This window comes from Paralichthys olivaceus, chromosome 21 (assembly GCF_024713975.1).
Source record: "Paralichthys olivaceus isolate ysfri-2021 chromosome 21, ASM2471397v2, whole genome shotgun sequence".
Taxonomy (NCBI): domain Eukaryota; kingdom Metazoa; phylum Chordata; class Actinopteri; order Pleuronectiformes; family Paralichthyidae; genus Paralichthys; species Paralichthys olivaceus.
This window is the reverse complement of record NC_091113.1, coordinates 4,859,887-4,887,374: the sequence shown is the minus strand read 5'-3', so window position 1 is coordinate 4,887,374 and position 27,488 is coordinate 4,859,887. Positions and strand designations below refer to the sequence as shown.

Here is a 27,488-nt window from a genome sequence, read left to right as displayed (position 1 = left end):
TTCACACTTTGATATGTTGCATCCTTGTGCTAAAATAAAAAATCCCCCATCTGTCTCAATGGTACAGTTCGCAAACGCATGCTTTTCAGCCGACATGAAAGCAGTACAGGAAGTGTTGACATGAGAAGCTTGTGTTGCTTGACAAGATAAGATGTGTCACCCACCCACTCCCTCACTCACCCCCACTTCACTATATATAGACTTCTATGTAGAGGACAATACAGTTAGCTCATCTGAAGATATCTAAACGTAGAAATTAAGTATAGCATCAGTTCGTGTTGTGATGCTCTGCTTGTATTTACAAATGTATGATGGTATATATTGCTCAGTTGGTTGTGCACTACTGCATTGTGGGAAACAATAGACCCACTATTTAGAGTATAAGAACATTCATAAAGCATTTGGACTGCTCTACAAAATGGCAAAATCACTATATAAAGGATTATATAGTGTTTAGTGAGTGATTTCCCTCCATGATGCCAGTGCCTCATTTATCATTCATCAACATGTATCAAGAACAACACCAGGTTTCTTTTAGCTCTACTGAGCTGTTTATTCCTTTAACCCTTAGAAGTCATGATTTAATCTTTACAAACAAAATGGAAACTGTCGGAGAAAAAAAATCAGCACCTCCTTCTCATGATTTATAGATTTATCTAGAATCAACTGCAACACTTGACCTTTATTTAGAAAGTTTCTCAGATCTTAGCTCTCTCTTTTAATCTTCTAAACCTTCAACTATTCCAACCAAGATTAGATCTAATAAATGTAACTTTATTCACAGGTTATGGATTACAGGTATTTAAAGGAATTGTATAGTCCACAACCTTACAAAGTGACTTAATGTTGGATTTCCCAATGATTTATCCCAAACAGATTCTCCAGAGCGACAGTGTAGTGACAATTTGATCTTACAAACTCTACTACAACCACCATGCGGTTGTATGTAAGTAGAATGCAGACCGTAAAATGAATTTAAAAGTTAAACACAAAAGAAGTTTTTTTGCAAAACTGTACTATTGATCTAAATGAGCTGCAGGAACACTGTCACAAACACAAGCACAGCTGTCAAGGTTGATGATGTGGAGGCCGTAGTCTTGTTGCTAGGTTTGTTGGTGTCATTTCCATATGTCACAAATCCAACACGGGCTCCTGCCACTTGTCTGACCCAGTCTTGGAACTCAGACACTCGGGCATAGACTTCAGGGAAACCCAAAAGGGCACAAGGTACCCCAAAACTGGTAATGCCAGCCTGGATCCACTGTGAGCCTTGTTTGCACTGCAAAGGTCCACCAGAGTCTCCCTTAAAAGACAAAACATAGCAGTTAGTGGACATTCCCAAGGAACATGTAAGACTGGAGTAGCTTAGCCTAGAATCACTGACAATAATATAATGTTCTATATGTTACAATGTTAATATGTTTACATGTTTCAGACTCTTAAGATTCCTTTATTATCCCACAATCATGCACACACAGCACTACATGCAACATGGGGAAATTGGACCTCTGCTTTTAACCGATCCGTGCGAACACAGCACACATGGAACACAATACACACAGTGACCACAAGGAGCAGTGGGCAGCTATTGAAAGCGCCCGGGGAGCAGATGTTGGGGGAGTAAGGTGCCTTGCTCAAGTGCACTTAGACAGTGGGATAGGGAGAGTCCATCTGTCCTCTTGGACTCTAGCATATCCAGGTCTGGTCCATATGGCTGTGTGAGATTTAAGAAACTACAAAGAACAACCTAGGCAGGTTTTACTATAAACCATCATCATTTATTATTATCATTATTATTGTGCCATCGAGTAATTATCAAAAAGGTTGCTGGTTTAAATCCCAACTTGGCCAGGGTTTTAAAAAAGAAACGGAAATCTTCAGAAAGCTGCCACCATGTCTCTGCCTCCACATATTTCAGCATTGTGTTTACCTGACATGCTCCTTTGTTCTCTTTCCCAGCACAAATCATGCTGTTAGTGATGTTTATTAATTTTTGGTAAGCGCTGCTGCACTGCTCGTTTTCGATGACAGGGATCTCCACCTCCTGAAGTTTCTTAGTGGCTGGCAAACTCTCTGCAGGTGAGAGAATACGATCACTCCATCATCCTCAAGTTTCAGTCTTTATCAATAAACAGACCTGGTATCAACAAGGATGCATTTTAATGTCAGATGTGAACAGACAAACTAGCTGGCCACTTGTAATTGGATCTCTCAAGATGGATGATAATACCAGGTCTTAATGGGGCCTCAGCCTTGTGATTATACATATGCAGTCATTCCTGTAGAGCGGACCCGTGTGTGATGTAAATATAAATTATTTAAATATAAAGGGTCCATTTTTGGGTGAAGAAAACAACGATTTGTACAATTTAGAAGAAACACACCAGTGAAAACACTACGAGGATTATTTTATATAAAATTTCTGCCTATAGATCCCTCGTACCTAAATCTTACACACTAAACCTTTAAAGTTACGGCATTAAAATAAAAGAGACAGAATATCCCAACAGAAATTTGGTCTGGATGCTCTCTCAACTTTATAACCTGAAAGGATTCTCACGATTTTTTCCAAGTTTTCCCCATCCAGTGGCCCAGCAGAGGGTGGAGTTTAAGAACTCGCTGGTGTTACTTGCCAGGCAGATGGGTCTGATGTAGTTGTTGAAAGTGACGGGGCTGCTGAGCTTCATCAGGGCAATGTCATTGTTTAGGTTGCTGTAGTTAGGATGGATGATGACTTGGGAAACAGTGCGGTTCACCTCATTCACATTAGGACCACTTTGAGTTTCTCTTCCAAAGTAGAGAATCCATGAATTGGTTTCATTCCTGCATTTAGAAATATATTAATTAAATTGTGGGTGGAGTAGTCTCATATATGAATTCTCCTAAATAATTTCTGGAAGATGTGTATGTATCCAACAATTGATTTATCGGAGGCATGTATCGATGACCACATCAAGCACTAGAATTCAGTTGAATGTAGTCACAGGAGAGATATAGGCTGAGCAGATACAATATGAATAAACAGCTTAATGTAGCTCTGCCAATAATAACTAAAATTAAACTCCAGCAACTTTTTACATCCACTAAAACCTTTTTTTGTTCCTTCCAAAATTATACATTCATAAATTCCCCAAACGGCTTTAAAATGGTTCAGTTTTAACTTGTCACCATTCTCATTTCGTGTCTGGGATCTATGAATATGATATAATGGCCCTGCACCTACCTGTGTGGGAGCTAGAGTGTGGATACCCGGTTTGGACCTGACCTCACCTTTCGATGACAAAAAATGCTTGAAAAAATAAAAATGGTTTATTTGGTTTATATAAACGGCACAGGGGTGACACCATTTTTTTTTGAGAGTTACTTTGAGCACATTTTAGACTGCATCTTGAAATGCAGAAGTGCAGTATAGTGTTAAGTGTGATAAGTGATCGGTTCTACAAGGTATAAATCTGGCTGGATCGAAAAAGAGTATATCCTGTTTTTGCATCCGGTGTGTGTTGTATTCATTACACAAGCTGGGGAAGTCATCAACAGTTTGCAATAAAAGGTTGTATCAGAATTAGACAGCTGGTGTATCAGGGTATTTTACTTCCTCAATTGTAAAAAAGGACACAGACGTTAAAATAAAAAATATATGTGTTGCTTATTTGCAGAACAGAATGTAAATAGTGTACTGACCAGAACATCAAAGATTGTTAGACCATGAGAATTTTGTCATGGATATGTACATACTTTTTTTTTCTTTATGCACATTGCGGCCCCAGAGAGGATGCTATTGTCGTAAGAAAGAGCAGTTTGACTGTTTTTCTGTTGTGTTTTGTTCAGTGTGAGATCGTCTTACGTTAAGATGCAGTGGGCTGCTGTGAGCACCCACTCGTTACTGATGAGGGTCCCTCCGCAGATGTGATACTGAACCAAGTGCACACTGACCTGCCAGGGCCACGAGCCGGCTTTGGCATTCTGGCCACCCACTATCTTTGTGTTCAGAGCTGCCTCTCCACAGTCTGACAGAGAACAGAAACCTCGTCATTAGGTGAAGAAAACAAGTTGATACACAGTCAAGTTGATCCAATCCATAGATGCTTCCAAGTATTTGCACAGAAAACAGGAAACTGTACTTACCCTGAGCCCTTGACCCTGTGGAAAAAGAGACATGAAGATGTAACTTAAATCTGTTCTTCCTTTATCTATATTGTTTGTCCTGTAAGGGGGGGGCTGCCAGAACCAGCTGACATTGGGTGAAAGGCTGGGTACGACCTTATAGGGCAGCATATCTCAGGGCCAGCATACAGAGACAAATGATCATTCACACTCACACCTACAGTCAATTCAGAGTTTACTATCAACCTAACCCCAAACTTTCCATTATTGGTCAAGATAAGGACTAAATGTAATGGAATCTTTAAAAACATCACTGTGAAATGGCATTTAGTCTGAATACATTTGAAATGATCATAACGTGAAGATGTGAGTTGGAATAATGTGGAATCGTGTGTTTGTTTGATGAGATAAAAGCGAGTTTAAACAGTAAATAATCATCAGTCAGTAATAACGGTTTATCTTTCCCAGTTGAAACAATGTTCAAAGTAGAGTTTTCTACATGCAGGTAAACTTTCGTTTCTAAGTTGAAGTGAATCTTCATGTGTTTGGACTGTGGAAACCCACACTGACATAGGGAGAACAAAGAAACTCCACACAGAAAGGTGAACCAAGAATTTCTGACTGTGAGTGCTAACCACTGTCCTTACTTCAATCTATATATGCTCAATGTGTGAGTGTTTATCTGAGTGTATAAAAGTCACACCAGTGTCTCCATGTAACAGTGTTTTGTTTTGTGTAACTGCAGCCACAGTGTGGCACCAGAGTCACAGCTATTTCCTCCATTTCTTTCTCAGGTGAGGGATGAGATTCAGTTAATTTCAATTTTATTTGTATAGCGCCAAATCATAATATACTTAAAATCTTGTAAATATGGACAAACCCAACAGCTCCCACAATGAGCAGCACTGAGCACGACTGTGGAGAGGAACTCCCTCATTAATGGGGAGAAACCTCTGGCAGAACCAGGCTCAATGTGGGCGGTCATCTGCCTCGACCGTTTGGGGTTAGCAGAAAAAAATGGGGAGGACAGGGGGGTGGAAAAGAGAGGAGAGAAGAGAGAGAGATAGTGGGGAGGGGGAGGAGGGGGAGAGAGACCAGGAACACTTGTGCGCCATCAGGTATCAGATCTGACTATAGTTAAAATGTAAACAATCAAACAGTGTAAAGAAGTTATTCATTATTTTTGATAACATGTTGTTCCAGTCTCTGTCACACGATCTTATGACCTATGGTGTCAAACGATGTTTTGCTGTTTTGCTGTTCAAGTTCTCCGCTCAAAAAGAAAACATAATTATCGATACCGACTGTCATTAAATTTTTTAACTCGGTATAATTTTTGGCAACAACACAATAGTCCTGCAGTGAATCCTGTGTTTTGTATTCACATCATAATATGTATGTTTCATTGAGTCTAAAAGTTATTCAACATAATACAAGTAAGTTTTAAACCATCTTTAATTACATCCTCACAAATGAATCAAAACTAACTAAATAACTAAAAACCTCCTTACATACTTACTTACTTTGTGTAAATGCTCACCTTGATTCAACAGGACCATACATATCAAAAGTATCAGCATCGTCCGAGCTGCCATATCTGATCTGTCACTTTGTGTCTTCAGCAGAGGTTCTGGTTTTAGTTTCTGTATTTAAATGTCTGCAGGTCGTCACACCCTACTGTAACAGGGTAGACCAGTATTACCCTGGTGATGTTAGCAGGTGTTTTTGTAGCCTCCACCGTGCGTTTCCTCATACTTCTCTGCATCTGATCCACGTGTGCAGTCGTGACGTGAGCTTCCTAAGGCTGAAGTGCGATGCTGCCCCACTTTATGTTGAAGGTGAAGACAGGACTGCCATCATGCAAAATTTGGAATATGACATTGAGGATGCAACCATCTGACCTTGGACTCGGACTGCTCCCCCACCCTCCCCTTTCAGCAGTACAATGACTGTTTTAATCAACAGTTCGCAATTGAGAAAACTGTTTCCTCTTAGAGATAAAGACATTTGCCACAAATCTAGTTCTTTTTCACATATTTTAATTTGATAGTTATGGATGAATTTCCAAACCGTTCCTGGGTTCCTTGGTCATTGGGAATCTGTGGGCCCAATGCAGGCGTCACACTGGGTGTGTGACACTGCTTAACCTTTGCTTTTTGTTGGCTTAGTCACACTTCTTGGTCAGCTCTTTTTCTTTACTCATCAGACCACCTTTCGATTTTGTTTTTATGTGTTCACTTTTTTGTTCCGTTCGTGTCTCTCTTGGTGGGTTTTTGTGCACTTCAGCGACAACACACTTCTTTTTTTGAATCATAAAGATCAATTTTATTTGATTTTAAAAGAAGAATTAACACTATGACATGATTGCCCCCATCATTAACCACATTTAGTAAGTGGTCTAGTCAAACACTACAATTCAGTGATGAGTGTTTTTTTCCACTTCATAATTTGTCTGTAGTCCTAAAAAAAATGTCATGTGGCGTGACCACAGTGAAGTCAGTCTTTCGTCATGAAAGGAATGTCAAGAAGGAAACAAGACACCCAGAAAAGGACACAGAGTACCAACACAAAAAGGCAAATAGAACACATGAATCACCTGTTTAAATCACACTCAGTCAAATCACACAAAACACTTGAGCGCAGTGACACAGAGACCCTGTGTGATCTCCACACAAGAAATGAACCCATGTTTGCAGACTGATGTGTGTCAAGATCAATTAAAGTGCAAAGTCAAACAATTCAAGCAGCTAATCAGGTTAATGAATATTCAGAGGGAGGGTGACACAGACAAAACCTTTTCCTTCAAATATCAAACACTTGATGTGGTTAAAGATTAACTTCAACCATGACGGACGCATCAGCAGGACTGGAAACACAGAGGGCCTGTAAAATAAGAACCATTCTCTTCTTTATATCCCCTTTTTGTCCTGAATGCAACACCTCACTAACTTTCCCCCAGATAGAAAAGAGTTGTGGTCTTGCCTGAATGTTTGCACACATAAGCTCAGTGGGATGACCCTCTCTGTTTGTTCATGGCAACACTGCACCAATGTAAAGTAGCCCGCAAAACCTTGGCCCGGGGCCCGAGTGAATTTTAAGTGACCGGTTTCTCCCATTTGTGTGTCCCTGCACATCTAACTCTCTTCCCTGCTTCTCCTTCTTGCTCTATCAGTCCTCTGGGGGCTCGCTTCCTAAGGACAAACACATATCAAGGGCCTCCTTTCAGTCCTGTGAGGCCCAGGGACAATATTTCTTATTTCCCATCTGGCAGGACAATCCCGCCCACCGTCATCTCATAGCTCTATATAAGACAGTAAAAGGGCCCGGTGATAATACGCTGCTCTCAAGATGCGGTGTAAAGTCCTCGTCTATGTCGGCCTCCTGGCCCTCGTAAAGCATGGTGAGTATTGTGTCATTTCACTCACAGGCCAGTTACTAGATTGTTGTTTCTTCACCTAATGACGAGGTTTGTAAAGAGTTTGATGGGATCAGGTGAAATTGGAAGGAGATTTATCTGAGATGAAGTCTTGGACGTGGTCTGTATGTAAATGGAGATGGTGCATGTTGCTCCGACGTGTCAACATGCACTTAACCTTTATTTTGTGTTGATTTGTCGGAAGTGTAGGACCATTTAAAGTTTTGGAGCATTGTGTGTGTAAGTGTAATGGGTTTAATTGGGCAATAATACACTAATGTATAAAATCAGATATTTGCTCTTTTGCTTCCTATTGATGCAACGTTCATGTTTTGTATTAGTTCATGTGAGCAATGCTGCAAATCAATTAATAACACTGATTTATGGCAGTATTGGATTTATAAGGTTTTCTTGCACCAGTGTGATGAAATACTGTGATTTGTCAAAAAATTGGCTTCAGCCAATTTAATCAAAACTATTTATTCCAATCTGGCTATTACAGAAAATGTCTCTCAGTGTAATTTATAGCAAATGTACTTACTGTTATCTGCTAAATTATGAAACTTCATATATAGCGATAGAAGATTTTATCCACATTGTCCACTCCAGTATAATAATATTCACACGCACTGAGAACATAGGTAAGAATCTTTAAACAAGGTGTCACTACTCTACTGATTGTGTACATTAGATGGTTATTAGAAGGGTTGTAAGCAGTGAAAAGTATATTTTAAAATTTTCTTCCAAACTAAAATAGTGTTTACTAAATATCTCTGATCTGGCCTGAAGGTTTAAAATAACTTTAATCTGTGGTTGGATCAGTATTGTAAGTAAAAGTAGACTTACCAGCAAAGTAAAGCATTAGTCACTTTTCTTTACACTCTCATTCTTCTCCATTTTATCACCCTGCTATGATCAGCCCATTAGTCTTATCGAGGGGTGCAACATAAACACTCCACACTAAAGAAAGTTTGCGTCGCTTTGGCTCAAGTACCAGACAAGTATTTATTGTACTAGTTAATAATTAAGCTGACTGGCTGCTCAGAGCAGACTGAAAGGCTTCATATTTACACTGATTCAACGAGGTATATACTCAGATTACTGATTTACAATTAGGAAAGAAAAGAAAGAATGTGGAAAAGACAAAGTTCATGAAACTCAAACAATTCACTCCAATTCAAATGTATCTAGTGGTGACATTTGTCAAATTGAATAAACAACCCATGACAAATGTGATTTTTGTTTTGTTTGTGCAGAAATCTAATGGTTTTATTATGAAATCGATAGGAGATGAAGTAACAATCTGCACCATGTCTTGGCTTTGTTATACCTGAACATACTGAACTGAACAAAGGTGGGTTTTATTATCTCCGCCAGGGAGGTAATTTTATTACGCAAAAATAGGCACTAACGACGAGGACCCATTTAATTTAGTGTGGGTCTGGATCAGAGGGTGGATCCAGGAAATGTTTTAACATTGCGAGACGTTTGTTTCTCAGAGAATAATTCGTAGATCTTGTTGGAAATAAACTGACATATTTATGGGACTGATATAAATGAGTATCTGCTGATTGGTGCAAAATTAAAATGTGGTTTCATAAGGGAACTAACAATTATGTATCCACATTTTCACGTGTATGAGGAGGAAAGAGTTTTTTCTTCCTGAGAAAGAAAATAGCTTGACAAGGAGTTAGACGATGTAGATGAACGTTAACTCGACTTTTTTTCTCAATTCTCTCTTTACAGGAGAATGTAAAATCTTAAATACAAACATTTAGACTCCCTTTGTTTTCACAGGGATGTTCATTCAAATTAACTTCATTTAATGAAATTAATTAAACTGCAGCTGAAGATCCAAATCGTTAACCAAATGTTAAAGACACATTTCACCAATCATCACTAATCTAATCTGTGCTGCAGTTCATCAGTAAAGACTCTTTGTTTTCTCTTCATCTAAGCTTACGCTCTCTGTGTTTCAGGGTCTCCCAGTGAAATTCAGGCCAGCCCAAATACAAATGCAACCCTTCCCTGCAATGTGACGTTCCCTGTCTCCGTGAACCAGTCTCTCATCACTGTCAGCTGGATCAGTAACGGCTCTGCTGTCGCCTCATTCGGAAACAAGGCAACACAAATAAAGGAAGGCTTCATCTGGGACCCCAGTGATTTCATCAGTGGAGACTTTTCACTGACCATCCTCACAGCTACTCTCGCTTTGCAGGGGGTGTATGAATGCACAGTCAGCCACAACTCCACGGTCCTGCACTCCAGCAACGTTACATTTGGTATCATCGGTATGTTTTGTTCAGTTGGGCTCGTTCTCATTTGAACCCAAAATAATACAATGCTGAACTCTTGTATTTCTCAATCAATTTCCTCTGCGTCTTCTCTCTGCAGCTTCCCCCACTCTCTCAATCCCTCAGCAGTGGGTGGTGTTAGAGACAGAGATCCAGTTCAAATGCAACGCAGATGGTTTCTACCCTCCCCCTGTCTCTTTCTCCTGGACCAGAGACGGGCAGGTGATTGAACGTCCTCACCAGGTTGGAGGTGAACAGACTCCAGACGGTTTCTACACGGCTGTGGGCAACTTGACCATCTTCCCTTCCCGTGAGGACCAGAATGTGACCTTTGGCTGCAAAGTGTCACACAATGGAGACAATCAAGAGCTGGATTTCCAACTCAACATCACATGTGAGAGACACAAAAACACGCTGAACTTAATAGCGATCACTCAAGTGACATTCTGTCCGATAAGATCTGCTCACGAAAAAAACTAACTATGTCGTAAGGTGAAATATTGTGCCAACATCAGCTCAAGATGTAGTTTTTGGTGAAACCTCTTTTGCTTCATGCCAAACACTGGCAACAATCAGTGCTTGGCAACCTTAAGAGCACCACGGCCAATCAGATGTGCAAATATGCTACCTAGGATGGCAATTAGATAGCGCATACCTCCACCAAGGCCCAACATTCCCCTCACGAAACCACATTTAAATCCATTCGATCTGGATTTTCATTACCTCCGCCACAGAGGGTTTGATTTAATCTGCATTTGATATCTGCATTGATGGAACGTGTGTTTCTGGGTCGGTGGAGAACTGTATAATATGTTAACTTTTTTTCATCTGTTTCATAAATGTTTTCATCAGATCCCCCATCTGTGCGGCTTTCTGCGGTGCAATCGCACTCCAACAACATTCCTCTCACTCTCTACTGTGACCTGGAGAGTTTCTACCCTGAGGAAATTTCGGTGTCCTGGATTCAAAATGGCACAAGTCTCCCTAAGCCCCCGGCCACTGAGCAAAACCCAGACGGGACCTACAGCACCAGACACTATTATACTTTGAGCCCCGAGCAGAGGGAGCAAGGTGGGAGGGTGGAGTGCGTGGTAAACCAACCTGGGGTAATGCTCCCAGTCAGCGGATCGGCAGACCTGGAGAAACTGGATCCAGAAGGTTATATTTAACTGAGATAACACATCTTATTAGAGAACCGTAGATGACGTTGTGAATTTTTGCTCATGAATATTTATTTCTGTTGTTTCTTGTTAGATGAGTCTCCGGTGTTGACGAAATCAGCCAAAGCATCTGTGGCTATGATGTGCATTTCTATAGTGCTGGTCTTCCTGCTCTGCTTCGGCTTTTCTTGGAGAAGAAGGGATGGTGAGTCAGAAACTGTCATGCACTTATGTTTCCATTTAACTGACAAACAATCCAATTTCCTCAAACTAACATGCTAAATGTATTGAACTAATTAAATCCAATTGATTAAAGACTTAATTATGAAGCTATTGAAGAGCTCTGTCTTTCTCCTGGTAACTCTTTAATGGCCTTCATCTCCCCTCACTCAGAGAAGCAGAAGTCTCTCACCGTGTCAGGGATCATCCTCCCTCCACACGTGATCATAGGTCAAAAGGGCAGAGTGACAGTGAGCATCGAAGGCAGGAGAGTGGACCGAGTCCAGACAGCCTGGTTCCTCAATGATACCCCTATCTCCGACACCTCATTCACAGGTAGGAGAGCTGATGAAATGCCCAGATAACCAGTGATTATTCATTAATTTGTCTTTGACCTCTTATACATATATATATATATATATATATATATATATATATATATATATATATCAAAACACTTTGGCTTCACTTTTGGAAAGCCATCATGTCTTCTGTCTTTATACAGTCCGTGCTAGAAACATTGAAAGTTCAGTATCGAACTTGATTAATTTACTCGACTCGAGGAGCTGGGGTGGCATGTGATTGGCGATGGCTAATGTGAAATTTTGTTTTGCTTTTAGTGTCACTTATTGTCACTTTACGATAGCGAAACACTGGGGTGCTAGGGTGCATGTAACTGCTTTTCTTGTAAACCCAATGATGGTTGAAGCTCCCGGCAGACCACCAACACCACCACCATATGATATAGCACCTTTAATGCACTAATCACTCATGCCTTTTATTGCAAAAGTGAAACTTTGGGCTGCCACTACCTTGAAAGATCATTGCAACTAAAATGGGGGAAGTGGTTGATACATTTAAGAAACAGGAAATAAAATGTTTTTCAGACTGATGATGGTACATCTTCTTTTATTCCGTTCTTGAAACTGACCTTGTTTTTTCTTTTACACTATAATTCTGCTAACAATTTACCAACTTCACACACGTAGGGAGTTCCAAAGCTAACTTCAACTGCCTCTATAACCCCCTAACCACCATTCATCTGCCCTACGGTCTAACTCTCACCTCCCCAGCGTCAGAGAAAGGCCCCCTGCTTCCCTCCAGAGGACAGATGGCCTACTACAAGCTGCACACTGAGGGGCCGCTGCAGTCCTCTGGAAGTGGCTCCCAACAGCTGATCTCCGCGCTGACCTTCATTCCACAGATTTCAATTCACAAGGCTGCGGTATTCAAGTGTCAGGTCTCCTACATTGGCAAGGACAAGATCGTGGTGGAGAGGGTGTCCGAGAAGTTCACGATCCTGTGTAAGAATTTCTTTTCGCTCAATCATTTTCTAATTGATTTTCACAGTTTATGCAACAGAAATGATCTCAAATTGTCTCCCACAGCTCCTCCTGAAGTATCAGAAATCCAGCTGGCGGAGACCCCAAATGACTCGGGTAAAGCGACAGTTAATCACCTCGATGCATGTAAAACATTCTTGGTTGTAAGAAGCTACATCCCTCACATCTCTGCCCTGCAGATGTCATCAGCATGACAGTACGGGCATCACATTTCCATCCAGACGTCATCACCTTCCGCTGGTTCTGTCAGGGGGGCGAGCTGAGCCCCGTGGCCTCCCAGGCCTCGTCCTCCCCGAGGCCCAATTCTGAGGGCTTCTTTTCGGCCTACAGCCAGTGTAAGCTGCCGCAGAGTGAACTGGAAAAGGGAGGAACTAAAGTGTGGGTCAGTGTCCACCACATCGCCCTGAAGCAGCCAGTCACCCGCGAAACCAGAGGTAAGAAGCAAGGGAAGGAAAATGCATCAAGTGTAATGTTTATTTAATATAAAAATAAATGCTTGATTTTCTGCTTGACTCTGAAACAGGCTTCATGAAGAGGCCGTGTGTGTCCGAAATCTTCAGCTCCACCTCGTCCCCAAATCAGACTTCAACCTTGGGATGTGAAATCACTAATTTCTACCCTCCGAACATATCAGTGACTTGGCTGAAGCTCAGAGAGGGAGAGCAAGACGACAGGGAGGAGGAGGTGATCGACGGAGGAGAGCTGTGGGGCCCCCTACAGACTCATCCCAGAATCTACAGGGCCACAGCCACTCTGAGGAGGAGGGCAACAAGTCAGGAGAAGAAGGAGAAAAGAGGAGGGATTATGTGCAGAGTGGATCACTGCTCCCTACACGAGCCCATTGAGAGGCACTGGAAAAATGTTGACATTGGTATTAGTCATTATCTTTATATTTAAAGTCATTGTTCTGAGAAAGTTTCTCATTATAAAAACTTAAAAGATTTGTTGGACAGAAAGGATCTTCCATAATATCCGAAAGATTATCAACTAAGTCTTTCTGTTTTGCACTCCTTTAGTTGCTCCCTCCATTCCTCCATCCTTCTCGGTGTGTTGGAGCAGTGAAGGGGTCGGCGTGTTCTCTCTCCTGTTGAAGGGAGGTCACCCTAAGGTCAAACTACTATGGGCAGCAGGAGGACACACTCTCTCATCGCTTGTGTCCAATGAGACGGAGGAGATCGGAGATGACGGTCAGAGGGAGCTGAAGAGCGTGTGCGCCCTCGAGAGGTCGACGAGTCTGCCAAGTCATACGAACAAACAGCTGGAGAGACAGAGGAACAAATACGCAATAAGTACTTATTATAAGTGTGTGTCGATGAAAATGTCAATACAGCAGAGGTTCATTCTTATCATTTTATCTGGGTGCTGGTGTACTAACAATTTGCAGAAAATCACACAGCACATAGAAACATTCAGTCTTAACTCATTCGCTGTTCTTACGTCACAGAAACACAAGCTGCTGTTACAGACCCCAACGCCGAAGGGATCGAATACATCGACGAAAAAGTGGACGGAGAGAATAACAACATTGACAGGGATGAGGAGACGAAGTCGGAGGTGGACGAAGACAGCGACAAAGAAGCGCAGGAAGACTCGGGCGCGTTGCACATCAACAGAATCAGCCTGAGCAAAGGCCCCAGAGAGAACGAGCGAGCACGGATGAGAGTGTGCGTGGAGATCACACACCCTGCACTCAAGCTTCCTGTTTATCGAACATGGACAGGTGAGAACTGCTCATGCCACAGATGTTATGTGCAAGAAAGAGATTAAGAGTAGGTGAGACATTACTGGTGTCAACTGTCATTTTGTTGCACAAGACAGAATTTAACCTCCCTCTCAACAGGAAATGTGTTCATGTTTAGCTCTTCAACGGAATCTTATTTCATCTCTTTCAGAGCCAAATGAAGAAATGTCCTCCTCTGCATGAAGGTCTGACGTCTGAGGAGTGCGTCTCTATGTCACGCAACATATAATATGTCTAATATACTGTACCTCTCTATAGTGAATACAAAGTAGTCATGTCAACTTTATTTATTAGGATCTGTTGTCACGCGTTTTTTCTTCCAACTCCATGATTTTTACAAATGTTCATAGTTTTGTACAAAGACTTTTACAAGAATAATCAACCTCTGGGAATTTGTTTTTATATATTTTCTAAATCAACTTTTTGGAGAGATTTGTGAACAGGCCAAGTTACTGTGGTCAAGCAGCTGTCTTTCTGTAACTGTGCTTCACTAACCACTGAAATAAGTTCTCATTTCAAAATACACTTCTGTTTTTTTTTGTCCCCAACACTCTGACCACAGCAACTCGGCTGAAATGACTAATTAAGATGTTTAGTTGAGAACTTCCCCTTGTCACATTGCACAAACGGTTCAGCTACAGTCATATCTGTGCAATGTCAAAGAGTTGAAACAAACAATAGATGCTGTAAACCCGTTTTTATTCCTTGTATATGAAAGCAGGTTTTTGTATTTTGTGTTCCATAAAATTCTAGCAGCTACCCGATTCACTCGACTATACAGATTAACTTTACAGTGTCTTTAATGCAATACATTATGGCAAACTTAGAACTGACCTAACCTCAACCTGCATGTGTGTGGACTGTGGGAGGAAGTTCACACAGGAGCCTGAAGAAATCCCACGCAGACACAGGGAGAGACGTGCTAACTCCACGCAGAAAAACCTTGCAAACCACTGAAACTGTTTCTTCTTTTAGTTTTTATTTAATTCTTAATCCTCAGTATCAACATTAAGAAACTGACTCAGTTGCATCAGATAGTACATCATAATATTTAGGCCTTCACTAACCTCAGCTGCTTTTAAATGACTGGTGACACCTGAACAATAAGGTTCAAAATGAGGATTTTGAAATTAAAAGGTGTTTAATTGTTTCTGCATTTGAATATAAATATATGTAATAAACTTTTTCTTTATGAAGCAGCTTTAAAAACACAGTTACGAGGTGCTTCACCAGTTGAAAATGAAGAATTGATGGCAAGCAGGAAACGATTGGAAGATATTTTAAGATTCACAGGTATAAGAATAAAACAAATTGAAGTTAAAGGTGAATTCTGAATTCACTTAGGCCTCTAAAAATGTACCTTTTATTTCTAAGGTCAAGGAAATATAATTTTAATTTTCATAAATGACATAAAAGTCCCCTCAGTTGTAATATCTCTAATTTGACATAAAGTTATCCAGATGTAAACACTCACTGATGTAGGTCACGTTTAGTTCTGCAGGGACTGACATCACTTTATCTGTGAGGGGAAGTTTTGCACCATGCACGTGTTGGAGTATTTTCAGATAAGAGCTCCATCTCCTGGTGCTTCTCCATCGTGATCATAAGGTTTGGTTTCAACGGTGACTGGGAAATAAAGTCTGTGATCTGTGGTCGGATTTGTCACATCCGCAAACTGTGCAACACGCAGCAGCAGCAGAGACTCAGCTGCGATCATCAGCCTCTTCCTCTTCTTCATCCACCGGATATCAAGTGTGAGTCAGTGGAGCAGGAATCGAACCCGGCTGGATGTTCGCGTGCAGCTTGACGTCATCTCAAAGGACTTTTGATCAGCTTTGGTTTGAGTAGATGTTCGGAGGGCGGAGGAGCAGGAAGCCAGAAGATGGACCCGGACAGTAACGCCATTTCCCGGGTGGAGAGGACTCTGTGGACTGTCTGGGTGAGCTGCTGCTGCTGCTGCTTCTCAATACAAGTTGATCATTGAACCACAGTGAAGCTTCAGGTTCACTCTCACGGGATCACATCTCAGGGTTTTCACCTGTCACTAAATTCATGTTTGAATATAGGAAGTAGCTGCGTGTTTTTAAATGGCCTCCAACTCATATCAGATATTATTACTACCCTTCACAAACAGGACATCTCTTTTGTTGGTCATTTGTTCTCTATTCTAAAAAATATTGAAATTGCTTTCTTCCATAACAATGCTGAATTGTAGATTTAGTCCAATAAGACACAGTTTTAACTGGAGGTTAGTGCTTCTGGTGTTTATATGAATATTTATATTTAAAAAAACACATATTTTCTCAATGGTCTCCATGTCATGGGACCCACTGACTGCAAACAAATGTCAAATTGTATTGGTTCCCTACACAAACAGGATACTCTTCTTGTTATAGGATTTTACCATGACTTGTATTTAATATAAATATTCATGTTTTTTAAGAAAACATACTTTTGTTCCTTCTCATGTGACCGACTGATTCCAAATCAATGCTGCATTTTATTGTATCAATACCTACGATGAACAGCTCTATGGGATTTTAATGTTTCTTATTTTTCATATGAATATTTCATATATACATGACACACACACGCAATCACAGTTTGTATAATGCTGCTAACTAACTGGCAAACAAATTAACTGACAACACAAATGAAAACATAACGAAAATAACGGGATGAGTAAAAATGAGAATTGAAAACATTGAATATAAAACGATTCTTTCTCTCCATATCTTCTCAGAACTATATAACCGGAGCCGTGAACAGATTCCTCCATCCAGAGCCCATTGTCACCGAGGACAATGAGCACGACTCCTTCCAGCAATCTGCAGCTGATGGTGAACCTGCTGACAGCCATCACCCAGACGGGGACTCCGGTGGACAGGGTGTCGATGAGGAGCTGCCTCGTGCGACGACCTCTCTGCTTAGTTTATCGCGGGCAGTTGTTGCCTGGGAGCAGGAGGAAAGCATGCAGTACAGAAGCCAGCTGAGTGGAGCCCCTGAGAGCAAAGCATCTGAGGAGGGCGAGAACACCAAAGAGGAACAGTTCAGCCAAACAGGAACTGATGGTGCAAGGTTGGTTAAAGCTGTAAAAGAAGACAAAGAAGTAGAGGATGGAGATCAGATATCGTACACTCACGGGCAAGATGACACGACCGAGAATGAAGGGGCTCTAAATATTACAGATGATGACATGAGTGAAGAATTGAGGGGAAGTGGAAGAAAGGTTGGTGCTGAGGAGGAGGCACAGGATGACCACGGAAAAATGGATGAAAAGGGAGAAGATGATAAAACGCACTATGAAGAAGAGCCAACTTTGGAGATGGAAGATGCTGAGACAACGTTGTGCGGGATGGCAGATTTCAGCTCAGAGGAGGAGCGTAACGTAGAAGAGGCGAGAGTGCAGAGGGATGCAGCAGAAGAAGGAGAAAACCGTGATGGGGTGTCACAGCTGGGCTTGGAAAACAAAAACAATTCCGATGTGAGGAGAAAACAAGTCGAACATCAGTTACACGTCTGTGAAGAGCTCTCAGAAAATAACAGAGAAGTCAAGGGGGGCCCAGGCTCTTCCTGGCTGGATGATGAAGTAAATTTGACCCTCGGAAAAAGTGGCAAAGTGTCAGAGGACGTTGGACATGAGCATGTGATGGGGGAGCTGGGTGGGGAAGAAAATGAGGCTGAAGACCACCAGGCGATAGATGAAGAGATTTTTACTGAACATGTTGCATGTAATGAAGTCGTGCAGAATGCTGAAGCAGAGCTGCAAACAGCTGGTTTTAAAGTTAAAGAAAAAGAGGATGTGGCCAAAGACACCAAAGAGCAAACCACAACACCAGAGAGTGAGGGTGTGATCGAAGAATCTAATGTGACAACAACAGAGGTTTCAGTGGAAGAGAGGTTTCCTGATAAGGACCAAACAGAAGTGGAGAGTTTTTCCATTAAAGTTAAAGACAACAAGGAAAGTCACATGGAACCAGCATATACAACCGCTTTAGTTACAGTAAAACCGAAAGGCCAAACTGGACAGGAAATAAGTGGAGCGTTCGAAAATATTCCTCCGGGGTTATGCGAAGGCCGGGCTGTTGTGTTGGAGGAGCTGCATTCTCCGACCAGCAAGGGAACACAAGAGGGAGTTCCTGAATACAACAATGAGCCTGGGCCAGATGAAAATACAACACAAAGGTTCCTTGAAGTAGGAAATTACAAGGAAATCGTTGCCACCCGATTACCAGAAGAGGTGGAGAGAAAGGAGTCAGAGAACCTTCAAAACAGTGGCACTGGAGGTGGTTTCTCACCAGAAAGAACCGAAGATATTAAGAAAGAGGATACCATGATATTGCAGCTTACAGACGCTGGTTTACCACAAGAGACTGAGAAGACAATTGTGGAACCAGCATTTGAAGGTCTGGGACACAAAGACGAGACATTGAAGACGAGGGTCGGACAGTTGGAAAAAGAATCTGAGACCCACGTTGGTGCAACAGATGAGAAAACAGAAGAGCAGGATGGAACTGAAGAGCTGCTGGTTGACTTTGAAACTAATGAAGGTTTAAGTGGAACCAAAGATGCTGCAGGAGGTGATGGGGAAACCATGAGAGCTGCAACAGACAGAACTTTAAAAAGCCTCAAGGCTAAAGAACCAAGGACGACAGAGATGAGCTTCCATCGAGTGTCAGGAGATGCTGAGCAGAACAGAATAAGGACTCTGGGTTTAGAAGATATTATCCGATCTGGATTTACGAAACAATCAGCCGAGCCTAAATTACCTGAAGGTAGAAGTGTAGAAATGCAAGATGCAGGGATAGATATGGATGAAACAAGTTCTGGAGCTGAGGAGCAAGAAATAGAAGACGAAGTGCAGAACAAAAATGAGATGGGAACTTTGAATCTGGCAGCTGAGCTAACTTCTGAAAACAACAAAAATATTTGGTTTGCAGAATCGGAATTATCGAGACCAGATGAGTCGTTGGAGAGTAAAAATCAACCATCAGACGAAGCATCTGAGGCGAGCAACGAGGACCCTGCAGCAGCAGATAAAGTAATGACCACCAAAGGCAAACCAAAGGATTTGGATGTGATAGCAACAAAGGAAATGGAAAAACTTGTGACAGAATCAGAGAAGAGCTCCGTCAGTGGATGTCAAGACCTGAATGATGAAGAAATCCTTGACTTGTGGATAGAGACAGCATCGTTCAAGGACGCCGACTGCATGGAACGAGGAGAAGGGCCTGAACCTGGACGACAACTGGCCAAAACAGAAGAGCAATCAGATGAGACAGAGGAGGAAATGCCGTGGTTGCAGACAGAGGAGAACGAGAAGCTTGTGGAGTCAACGTCAGGAGAATCTGGATTAGTGAGCGACACAGAAATGTCTCCATCAGCAGCAGAGTCTGGATTATTGGACCAGTCTCTCAGTGAGTGGAGCACAGACCACAGTGAATCACTTCTACTGGAGACAACGAGCTCTGGGTCCTTGCAGGACTTCTGCGACTTGTTGGCTGGTGCAGAATCAGCAGACGTCTCTGAACTGTCTACGCGGCAACCAGACTCTGAATGTCAGGATGTATCGATGGAGGAGGCAGCTAAGACGGGGCAATTGGATCTGGAAGAGGTGGAATCGAGCGCTGAGACAGGATTTCTCCCTGAATCTGGGATGATATCATTAGAGGCTGGATGTTTAAAAGTGAGATCAGATAAATCTCAAGACAAAACAGATGAAGAACGAGTTGAATCAGCAGAAAATGAAACTGGAAAACAGAAAGAGATCGACTGGAACGACTCTGGAGAAGAAGATCCTGACATTCTTTACACAGATGAGAAAACTGAAGATGCAGATGCACATCGTGAGGCAGCTGTGTCTGACACTCTTGATGCAACCAAACGTGCTGAATCAGGACGAGCTGGAAGTCGCTCAGAGGTTTTGTTACAGGACGAAATTACACTGACGGAATCAGAAGATGTCCCCTGTGCTGAGACGTTGGAGCAACCACAGGACACCGTGTGGTCAGAGGATATCGCTGAGGTGACGGAAGAGCAAACAAAAGCTCAGGTTTAGATTGATGCATTGTTTCAAAAATAATATGTTTTAATGTCAAAGTATTCAAAACCTGCATAGATGGTGTGAGCTCAGTTGGTTTTGTCTTTGCAGGTGGACGCATCTACTCTGGACTTCACTGCACAAAGATCGAGAATTGCTGTGAAAAACCCTCGTGTCAGGCCGCCCAAAGATCCCCGCTCCCTCCTGCACATGCCTTCAGCCGATCCCATGCCTTCCTCACGTCTGCCGGTCAAAGTACCTGCAGGTGTTCCTTTGGGACGCATGGGCATCGGAATCAAACTTCCAGGTACGGGTCACTTTAAGTCGTTTCCAGACATGAACCCCAGAAAATTGGTTCCAGACATTTACAGGAGTTTTTCATGCATGAGTCTCATTGTCTCTTATATTTCACATCCTCTTCTACGTGTATGAGCAACTGACTCTGGACATTTGCATTCTCATTTTGGGTTATGTTTCATAGTTTGTAACTAATGTCACCTCTCTTTGTTTTTCAGGGATTGGTGCAGGTTTTCCTGCTTTAAAAAAGACACAACGTGTGATGACAGAAGAAAAAAGCTCAGAAACCTTTTCACAGGTATCGTTAACCTTCATCAAAAGTGAATGCCAAGTGTTGAGGTGTGTGCATGCTTAAAATGTCTTCACGTCAACAGGAACCTGAGACAAAGCCTGAGGAGAAGAGTGACACGATCAAACAGGACGAGGAAAAACACAAACCTAAATGGAAGCCACCTCGACATCCAGGGTAAAAATAAAAAATAAAATAAAAGTGCCATTCTGCACAAAAGAGACATGACGTTTGATTCTTATTTTTAATTTTAAATTGTCTCCCCAGATTTGGAAATCCACTTATGTCTGAGCTGAAGAACAAGCTGAGGAAACCCACAAACGAGTGATGAAGATGAATCATGGGAAAATTTGATGATAATGTACAAACTGATGTATTTTTTTTTGTATTTGTAAAACTGGATAAAACGGTGAGATGTTAATCGTGTCGTGTTATTTTTTCTCCGTCGTGTTTTATTTCTGTAATAAAGCTTCACTTGTTTTTCTCAGAGGGTTCAATGAGAAGTACTTCACTTCTAATTCTCTTGGAGACAGCAGGTGGCAGTGCTGCACCGTCCTCACCCATGGTGCACACGAAGAAGAAGTGGTCGGCCCTGATTGGTCGGATCTGTCCAATGAGCGCGAGGGTAGCCTCTATTTTGAACTGGAGCGGCCGCTCTGTGCTGCTGGGAGCTCGAGATGTGACTTTTCGCTCGTAATTCTGACTTTTATCGAACATCAGCGGACTCGTGCTTCAGGTTCGAGCGTTTAGAAAACCAGTAACAGTATTTCCACAGATAAACGATCACTCGAAAGTTCCTGCCGACACAGGTGAGTTGTCACAAAGCCGCTAACTGACGGTCACGTCACCGGGCTAACGTTAGCTTAGCTTCGTTCGGATCTGTCACCTCACATGTTTGTTGTTTATCTGCCTGTCTCTCTGTCGACTCAGGTTACTGAAGTTACCTGAATGTTAATGTTGTGGCTGAACTAAGTTAATAATACACCAGTGCAACAGTTCCGCAACTTCCTAGTTATGATTCTCATCATCATCATGTATGCACAGTGATTAGTTGATCTATGTCAGATTTGTAAAATGTTCTGTTGTTTATGTTCTGCTCATGAAGAAAAGATTAAAACCACAACCTTCGTCTTTGAACTTTAAAGAAATAATAATGTGACATTTGTCATGATGATATGAAAAATGTTATCGAAATTGTTATCTGTCGTAAGATGTTAAAAAGGTGTTTGTGTTACGACGAAATCCTGTGTTAAAGCCTTCTCAGATCTGCCTCTAATAATAATAACAATAATAATAAAAACAGTAATAGCACTTGTCTTGACAAAGTTGGAAACTACTTCACAACAGGATAAAAGAGCAATAAAATAAATTAATATTTACCCAGATTTAAAAAAAGGTTTTAAAAGCCACCGATCAGCCTCTAGGAACAACAAGAAGACCTTAATCAGCTGATCTGAGATCAGGCTCACCATTTTGTTGCTTTGTACTTGAGACTTGTGCAATGACAATAAAGTTGAATCTAATCTAAACCAGATTCATACTTCAGACTAGTATGTTGACGGTAATGAAAATATGTTTTTATTCATTTAATCTATTAATCCACAGGCTGGAGTAACAGCATCTGAGAAGACACCTGAAAAAAAGACGTCTTTCTCGTGTGAAAGAAGACAGGAAGTTCACCAGAATGGCCAATGAGACAACAGTGCGAACCTCATTTGTTCAGGAAAATGCAGAAGTTGATGAATTTCGTGAAAATATTCCACCCGGAATCACCGCTGCAGCTGAGACCTCACAGCTCCAGGTCCAAGGAGATGTGGCTGAATATTCCTCTGCAGATCCAAGTGGAGAAAATAAGCCTCTCCCTGACACCTGCACCTTTTCAACCCCAGCTCCAGTTAGCAGCAGTGGTGGAGCCAAGACAAGGTCTCGGATGTCTGGACTTCAGTCTGCTTTAACACCAATTTTAAAATACTTAAACATAGGAAACAAATGTCCATCTCCAGAGCCTTTGAAATGTGGGAACAGTCCTCACCTTGGTGTTCCCTTTTTTCCCTTTGGTGTTACCACAGCAAGTTGTAAAAAATCCACTGGAGGGTCGAGCCAACATCCCAACTCAAATTTCTCTAGTAGCCATTCTGATCGACCGTCGGGCGATAAGGATTCTCCTGTGTACTGGCTGCAGGACGAATGCCTGCCAGAAATTACTCTCCTTGATTGTACATATGATTCCACAATGCAAATGACTAGCACTGAAGGAAACACTTCTGACATCCAGCCTCCTAAACTGTCAAAACATAATGGCACAACAGCTGGTACAGACCTGAATGCTAAGATGGTTGACACCCCTGAAAGGAAGGGTCAGCGCGAGCGCTGGCTGGATGACAGATATTTCCCAGAAATTACTCTCCTCGATGTTACTCGTGATTCAGAGTTTTCACCAGCAGCAGAAATTTCCACAATGGAAGTTACACAGGATGTTTCCCCAGTGGACGCTGTGAAACACAGCAGGCCTTCGTCAGAGCTCAGCGGATTAATTGTGGCGGAGCCTGACGGGCCGGTCATGATGCAAACTGAAGAACTGTCAAGTACTCTAACTGGCAGTGTCACCAACACGACAAGCTCGTTTAGCGAAAACTCAAAGTGCGTGCAGGAAAACATGAAATCTTCTTTGGAAGCAACTCGGGATATTTCTGTGGGTAGTGCTCTAGAAAACAACACATCCTCCCCAGAGCTCAGTGGACAAAACATGAAGAGTCAAACATCAGCTGAGGACACACTTGGGATCCATTCTGCTAATGTGACTCGTGACATAAGCTCCTCCAGCGACATGTCAGTTCAGAGTGCGGCGTCACAGTTCTCTACTGCTGATGTGCAGAGTAACACCAGTTTGAAAAATGTCACCACTGAGATTCAAGTGAAACCTGTGGAAACTTCTGTCGCTGTGGACGCTAACACAGAAGAGCTGCTTTCACGTTGTGATACTGAGTTGACGGGCAAAGAGCCAGAAACAAGCCCAATATCAGGAGGATCTATGAACAACACATTCACTGTTGTTCCGGCTGCCGATCTGAGTCCCTCCACTCATTTAAACACCACTGATCAAATGTCCTCCCCTCAGAACAAGACTCTGGATCTTCCACCATCTAATGTAAACAGCCCCGCATCAGAAAGTGTGGCTGCAGGTCAGGTTAGTGCTGACGTGAAGAACACTACTGAAACCTCCCTTGATACGAATCAGAATAGTTCCGCTGCTAAGTCAAGTGGCTCGTGTGATGTGCAGAACGGAACTTTTGATATGCATTCTCTTCAGAAATCCTGTGGCAGTAGTACTTTAGGGGAAGCCAGTGCAGCTACCTTTTGCCTCCAGAACACTTTTGATAGTAAACCTTGTAAACAGAATGGCACAATAACAATAACAGAAACAAGCTCAAGCGACAGTCACCAGAATACTTTGGACAAACCCTCTCCTTCAGAAGTCTGTAATCCAACCACCAACTCTAAAGACCACACTTCTGATGTCCACACTCCTGAAGTATCAAAACAAAATGGGACAACTAGTACAGACCCAGATGTCAAGATGGCCGACACACGTGAGAAGACATTTGAAGCTCATTCAGCTGTAGATGTAGCTCCTGCGGCTAGTAGACGTGAGACAAAGGATCATTCGCAATCTGTGCCAGATGGCCTTTCAGAAAGTTTGGGCCATCAAGGCATGGATACGGAGAACAACCAAGCAAACACGTTCAACTTGGATGACACCTTAGATTTAAAGGTAGACTCGTTGGTTACTTCAACGCCGATGACTCACTGTAAAGTGTTCCACTTCAGCACTGAACAGGACGAGAGCAAAGCCATCGCGGCGCAGAAAAAGCTGTATGGGGAGGGACCCAGTAAGCCGGTCGTTCAGGTGCCACCAGACGTTCCATCAAATATCATCACAGACCGAAAAACCTTGATGCAGCCCGCAGCGAAATCCCTCTTGCCTCCTTTGAAAGCTGCATCACAGCTTTTGAAATACAACCCAACCTCCACACTTCCAGGGAAATGTGAGTCGGCAACATCAAGACTGCCCATGACGAGACAGAGAACCCAGACTGAAGCTGTGAAGAACCCTGCACCTTCAGCACAGGGGGTAGGGTTTGAATGTTTAAGTCTTTTTTTAAAGATATATATTAAATTAACTCTTTTGGTCTTGTCAGTATCGTCTCTTGTTGACATCTTCTGTTCTTCTGTATTTAAGACCACAGGGATATCAAGCTCCTACAACCTGCGTGCTACAACAACTGGTAAGCAGGATGTGATCATCTTTTTAGAATGGAATAAAATACAGTAATTCCTTGTGGATGAGAAGTGTGTGGTTGAACATTATTTAAAATATCTCCATTTTCCCTCTGCTGACGTCAGCACTCAAACAGCCCAACTCTGGCCTGCCGAGACCACCTATGTGTAGCATACCATCGGGCATCCAGAGATCTGCACCAGGGCTCAGGCCTCCTTCAGCAAAAAGTAACGTAGGGCCTGCAGGTAATAATATCAGTGGTCAGACTGTAGGCTTTGATTGTTGTAGTCAGTTATAAATAGGAAAAGTATAAATGCAATCGTTGAGGACTGAGGACCTGAAGTATTGTCTAACGCTGTCTTGTAACATACTTATTTTTTCTTCCTCTTCACGCACAATCAGCTGCTCACCCTGGGGCAAAGATTACACAACCAAAGAAACACCCCTTAACCAGAGGTGAACCTTTGCCAACAGCGAAGAGGAAGAAAACAGGTAAAAACTGATGCACTGAAATTGTACAATACAACTTAATTTTTTAGGACTTTCATAGTTAGATCTAACCCCCATGACTAAGACAATTCAGCTGTTGTGATAGTGTTTAAAACAACTGAGCTCACTGCCTCAGTTTTTCTTCCCCCTCCTGTCAGACGGTCCCTTATCATCCAGTGGTGCTGAGGCCTCGACTGCCTGTGATGCTGTGAACGGATTTAAAAATCCGAAACGACCTGGAGCCAGCTGCAACCAGAGAGTTTTACCAGCTAAAGCCCAAAGAGATGGTTGGTTTGGGAAAATATCACACTCTTCTGCAAAACTCTTCTTGACTCTTTGTGAGCTATTTACCCAGAGTGCTACTTGCTTTCAGATGCTGTAGTGCCCGTCAGTACTGCTGCTGCAGAAAACATGACCTCTTGCATCGCAACCAGCAGAAGCAGAACCTTGAAACCGCCTGTAAACAACCATAGAGCTCAGCCAGCTAAACCACAAGGACATGGTAAGTTGGGACAGCAGGAAGTGAGGTTACCTTTTTGTTCTTTTCTTCTGCGTCAGGTTTTTATTTTTTCAAGGCTTCATATACAGGCTGAACATCCGTATAATCAGATCTGTGGAGTTGGGTGTCTGTGTTTAAATAGTTTTACAGCACATTCATTTTTTTCCTGTAGCTGACATCTTCTGTTAAACATAGTCTGTGTAGATTTCCCGAGCTATAAAGAAAACTGATCTGTTGCCGTTTCTTAAACTGGTTTGTTAATAATCCAGAAATGAGATCAGATGCACACATGTTATCTATTCAGACTTGTTACAGTAGCACAGTTGAAATAGAGCTCAAACTTGTGTCTCTGGATAGTAACATACAGTTAGTGTTGGTTGGAGGAAGCAGGAGCCACAGAGAAAGTATAAATGAGGAACTCGTTGTCTTGTCCACAGTAATGATTCACATTGTGTTGCAGGTTGTGCCAAATGTGTCATGCTTGAAGAGCAGCTCAAAATTAAATCAGCAGAAATTAAGAGACTGAAAGAAGGTATGACATCACTATGTTTCATCTCAAGTAATTCCTTAAAAAGGATTTAGTAGACAACGTGTGACGTTATGAAATGAAAGAAATATAATTCAAACGTTTGTTGTGTTTTAATTTGTGCATATTTTAATTTTTTTCCAGAGCTGCTGAAGTTCAGTAAACAAGGAGTAGAATGCTGAATGTGCCACTGAAATCCCACTGAACTTTTAATATCACATCTGTTGTTATTTAAAAAAAATTAAAGCTGTGGTTTTACTGTAAATGTATATTCTATTCAATAAATCTACTAATTTTATTAATATTCATATGTTATAGTATTGACAATACAATATTGTATTTTATAATAAAGCTCCTCAGTGTAGAATAGTGACTTTGGTTGACTTGTGATTGCACGACTGAGGTTTGGTCCGATGTGTGTGCACATAATATAAACTGCACTCCTGACATGGATGCAGTTATAAATTAATCTTATAGTTATGAATTGAACCGTAATATTTGAATGTTCTTCCTCATCTCGCCTTAAATAATGTCATACTGAGAAGATATGAGAAAGCTTTGTCCACTGCCAGAGTGAATATTCAAGTGAACTAATGGACAGTGCTGAAATGAAGATGGTGTATATGTGTGTGTTTGTACTCTTTGTGTTTAAACCCTCTGATATGCAGTTGAAGGTGTTACCTCACTCGGAGAAAGGCTGTGTGGCCTTGGGAGATCTTTGAAATAAACATGGTGGTGAAACATCTGAAGAGTTGAATGTCTTTGTATTTTCTATAAGTTCTATAAAATAAAC

General features: G+C 41.9%; 4 protein-coding genes across 7 annotated transcripts; 3 read left to right on the top strand and 1 right to left on the bottom strand.

Moving 5' to 3' along the window:
• Positions 1–528: 528 nt before the first annotated feature.
• LOC109642721 (testisin) lies at positions 529–5,787 on the bottom strand. The gene is made up of 6 exons (XM_069518138.1): positions 5,645–5,787; positions 4,126–4,140; positions 3,845–4,007; positions 2,561–2,823; positions 1,931–2,073; positions 529–1,303 (listed from the first exon to the last, which is right to left on the bottom strand). The coding sequence occupies exons 1-6, from the start codon at positions 5,697–5,699 to the stop codon at positions 1,025–1,027; spliced, it is 918 nt and encodes a 305-aa protein (XP_069374239.1). The 5' UTR covers positions 5,700–5,787; the 3' UTR covers positions 529–1,024.
• Positions 5,788–7,290: 1,503 nt separating this feature from the next.
• On the top strand, positions 7,291–15,040 carry LOC109642719 (uncharacterized). Of its 2 annotated transcripts, none has more exons than XM_069518123.1 (13): positions 7,291–7,504; positions 9,499–9,810; positions 9,914–10,207; positions 10,666–10,971; positions 11,068–11,178; positions 11,367–11,528; positions 12,266–12,496; positions 12,581–12,631; positions 12,715–12,969; positions 13,059–13,406; positions 13,552–13,824; positions 13,980–14,255; positions 14,428–15,040. In XM_069518123.1, the coding sequence occupies exons 1-13, from the start codon at positions 7,453–7,455 to the stop codon at positions 14,457–14,459; spliced, it is 2,703 nt and encodes a 900-aa protein (XP_069374224.1). In that variant the 5' UTR covers positions 7,291–7,452; the 3' UTR covers positions 14,460–15,040. The 2 variants fall into 2 exon arrangements, with proteins under 2 accessions (XP_069374224.1, XP_019963177.2); XM_020107618.2 differs by having other exon boundaries at positions 12,182–12,496.
• A 727-nt stretch (positions 15,041–15,767) lies between these two features.
• LOC109642725 (uro-adherence factor A) lies at positions 15,768–21,323 on the top strand. 2 transcript variants are annotated; one of them, XM_020107632.2, is made up of 6 exons: positions 15,768–16,215; positions 17,020–20,301; positions 20,428–20,623; positions 20,832–20,911; positions 20,988–21,079; positions 21,170–21,323. In XM_020107632.2, exons 1-6 carry the CDS (start codon positions 16,159–16,161, stop codon positions 21,228–21,230), a joined length of 3,768 nt encoding a protein of 1,255 aa, XP_019963191.2. In that variant the 5' UTR covers positions 15,768–16,158; the 3' UTR covers positions 21,231–21,323. The 2 variants fall into 2 exon arrangements, with proteins under 2 accessions (XP_019963191.2, XP_019963189.2); XM_020107630.2 differs by having other exon boundaries at positions 17,020–20,328.
• A 144-nt stretch (positions 21,324–21,467) lies between these two features.
• Positions 21,468–27,444, top strand: LOC109642724 (uncharacterized). Of its 2 annotated transcripts, none has more exons than XM_069518120.1 (9): positions 21,468–21,711; positions 22,508–25,034; positions 25,143–25,188; positions 25,307–25,408; positions 25,584–25,673; positions 25,829–25,957; positions 26,044–26,172; positions 26,630–26,701; positions 26,840–27,444. In XM_069518120.1, the coding sequence occupies exons 2-9, from the start codon at positions 22,587–22,589 to the stop codon at positions 26,875–26,877; spliced, it is 3,054 nt and encodes a 1,017-aa protein (XP_069374221.1). In that variant the 5' UTR covers positions 21,468–21,711; positions 22,508–22,586; the 3' UTR covers positions 26,878–27,444. The 2 variants fall into 2 exon arrangements, with proteins under 2 accessions (XP_069374221.1, XP_019963188.2); XM_020107629.2 differs by having other exon boundaries at positions 25,307–25,426.
• Positions 27,445–27,488: the final 44 nt, after the last annotated feature.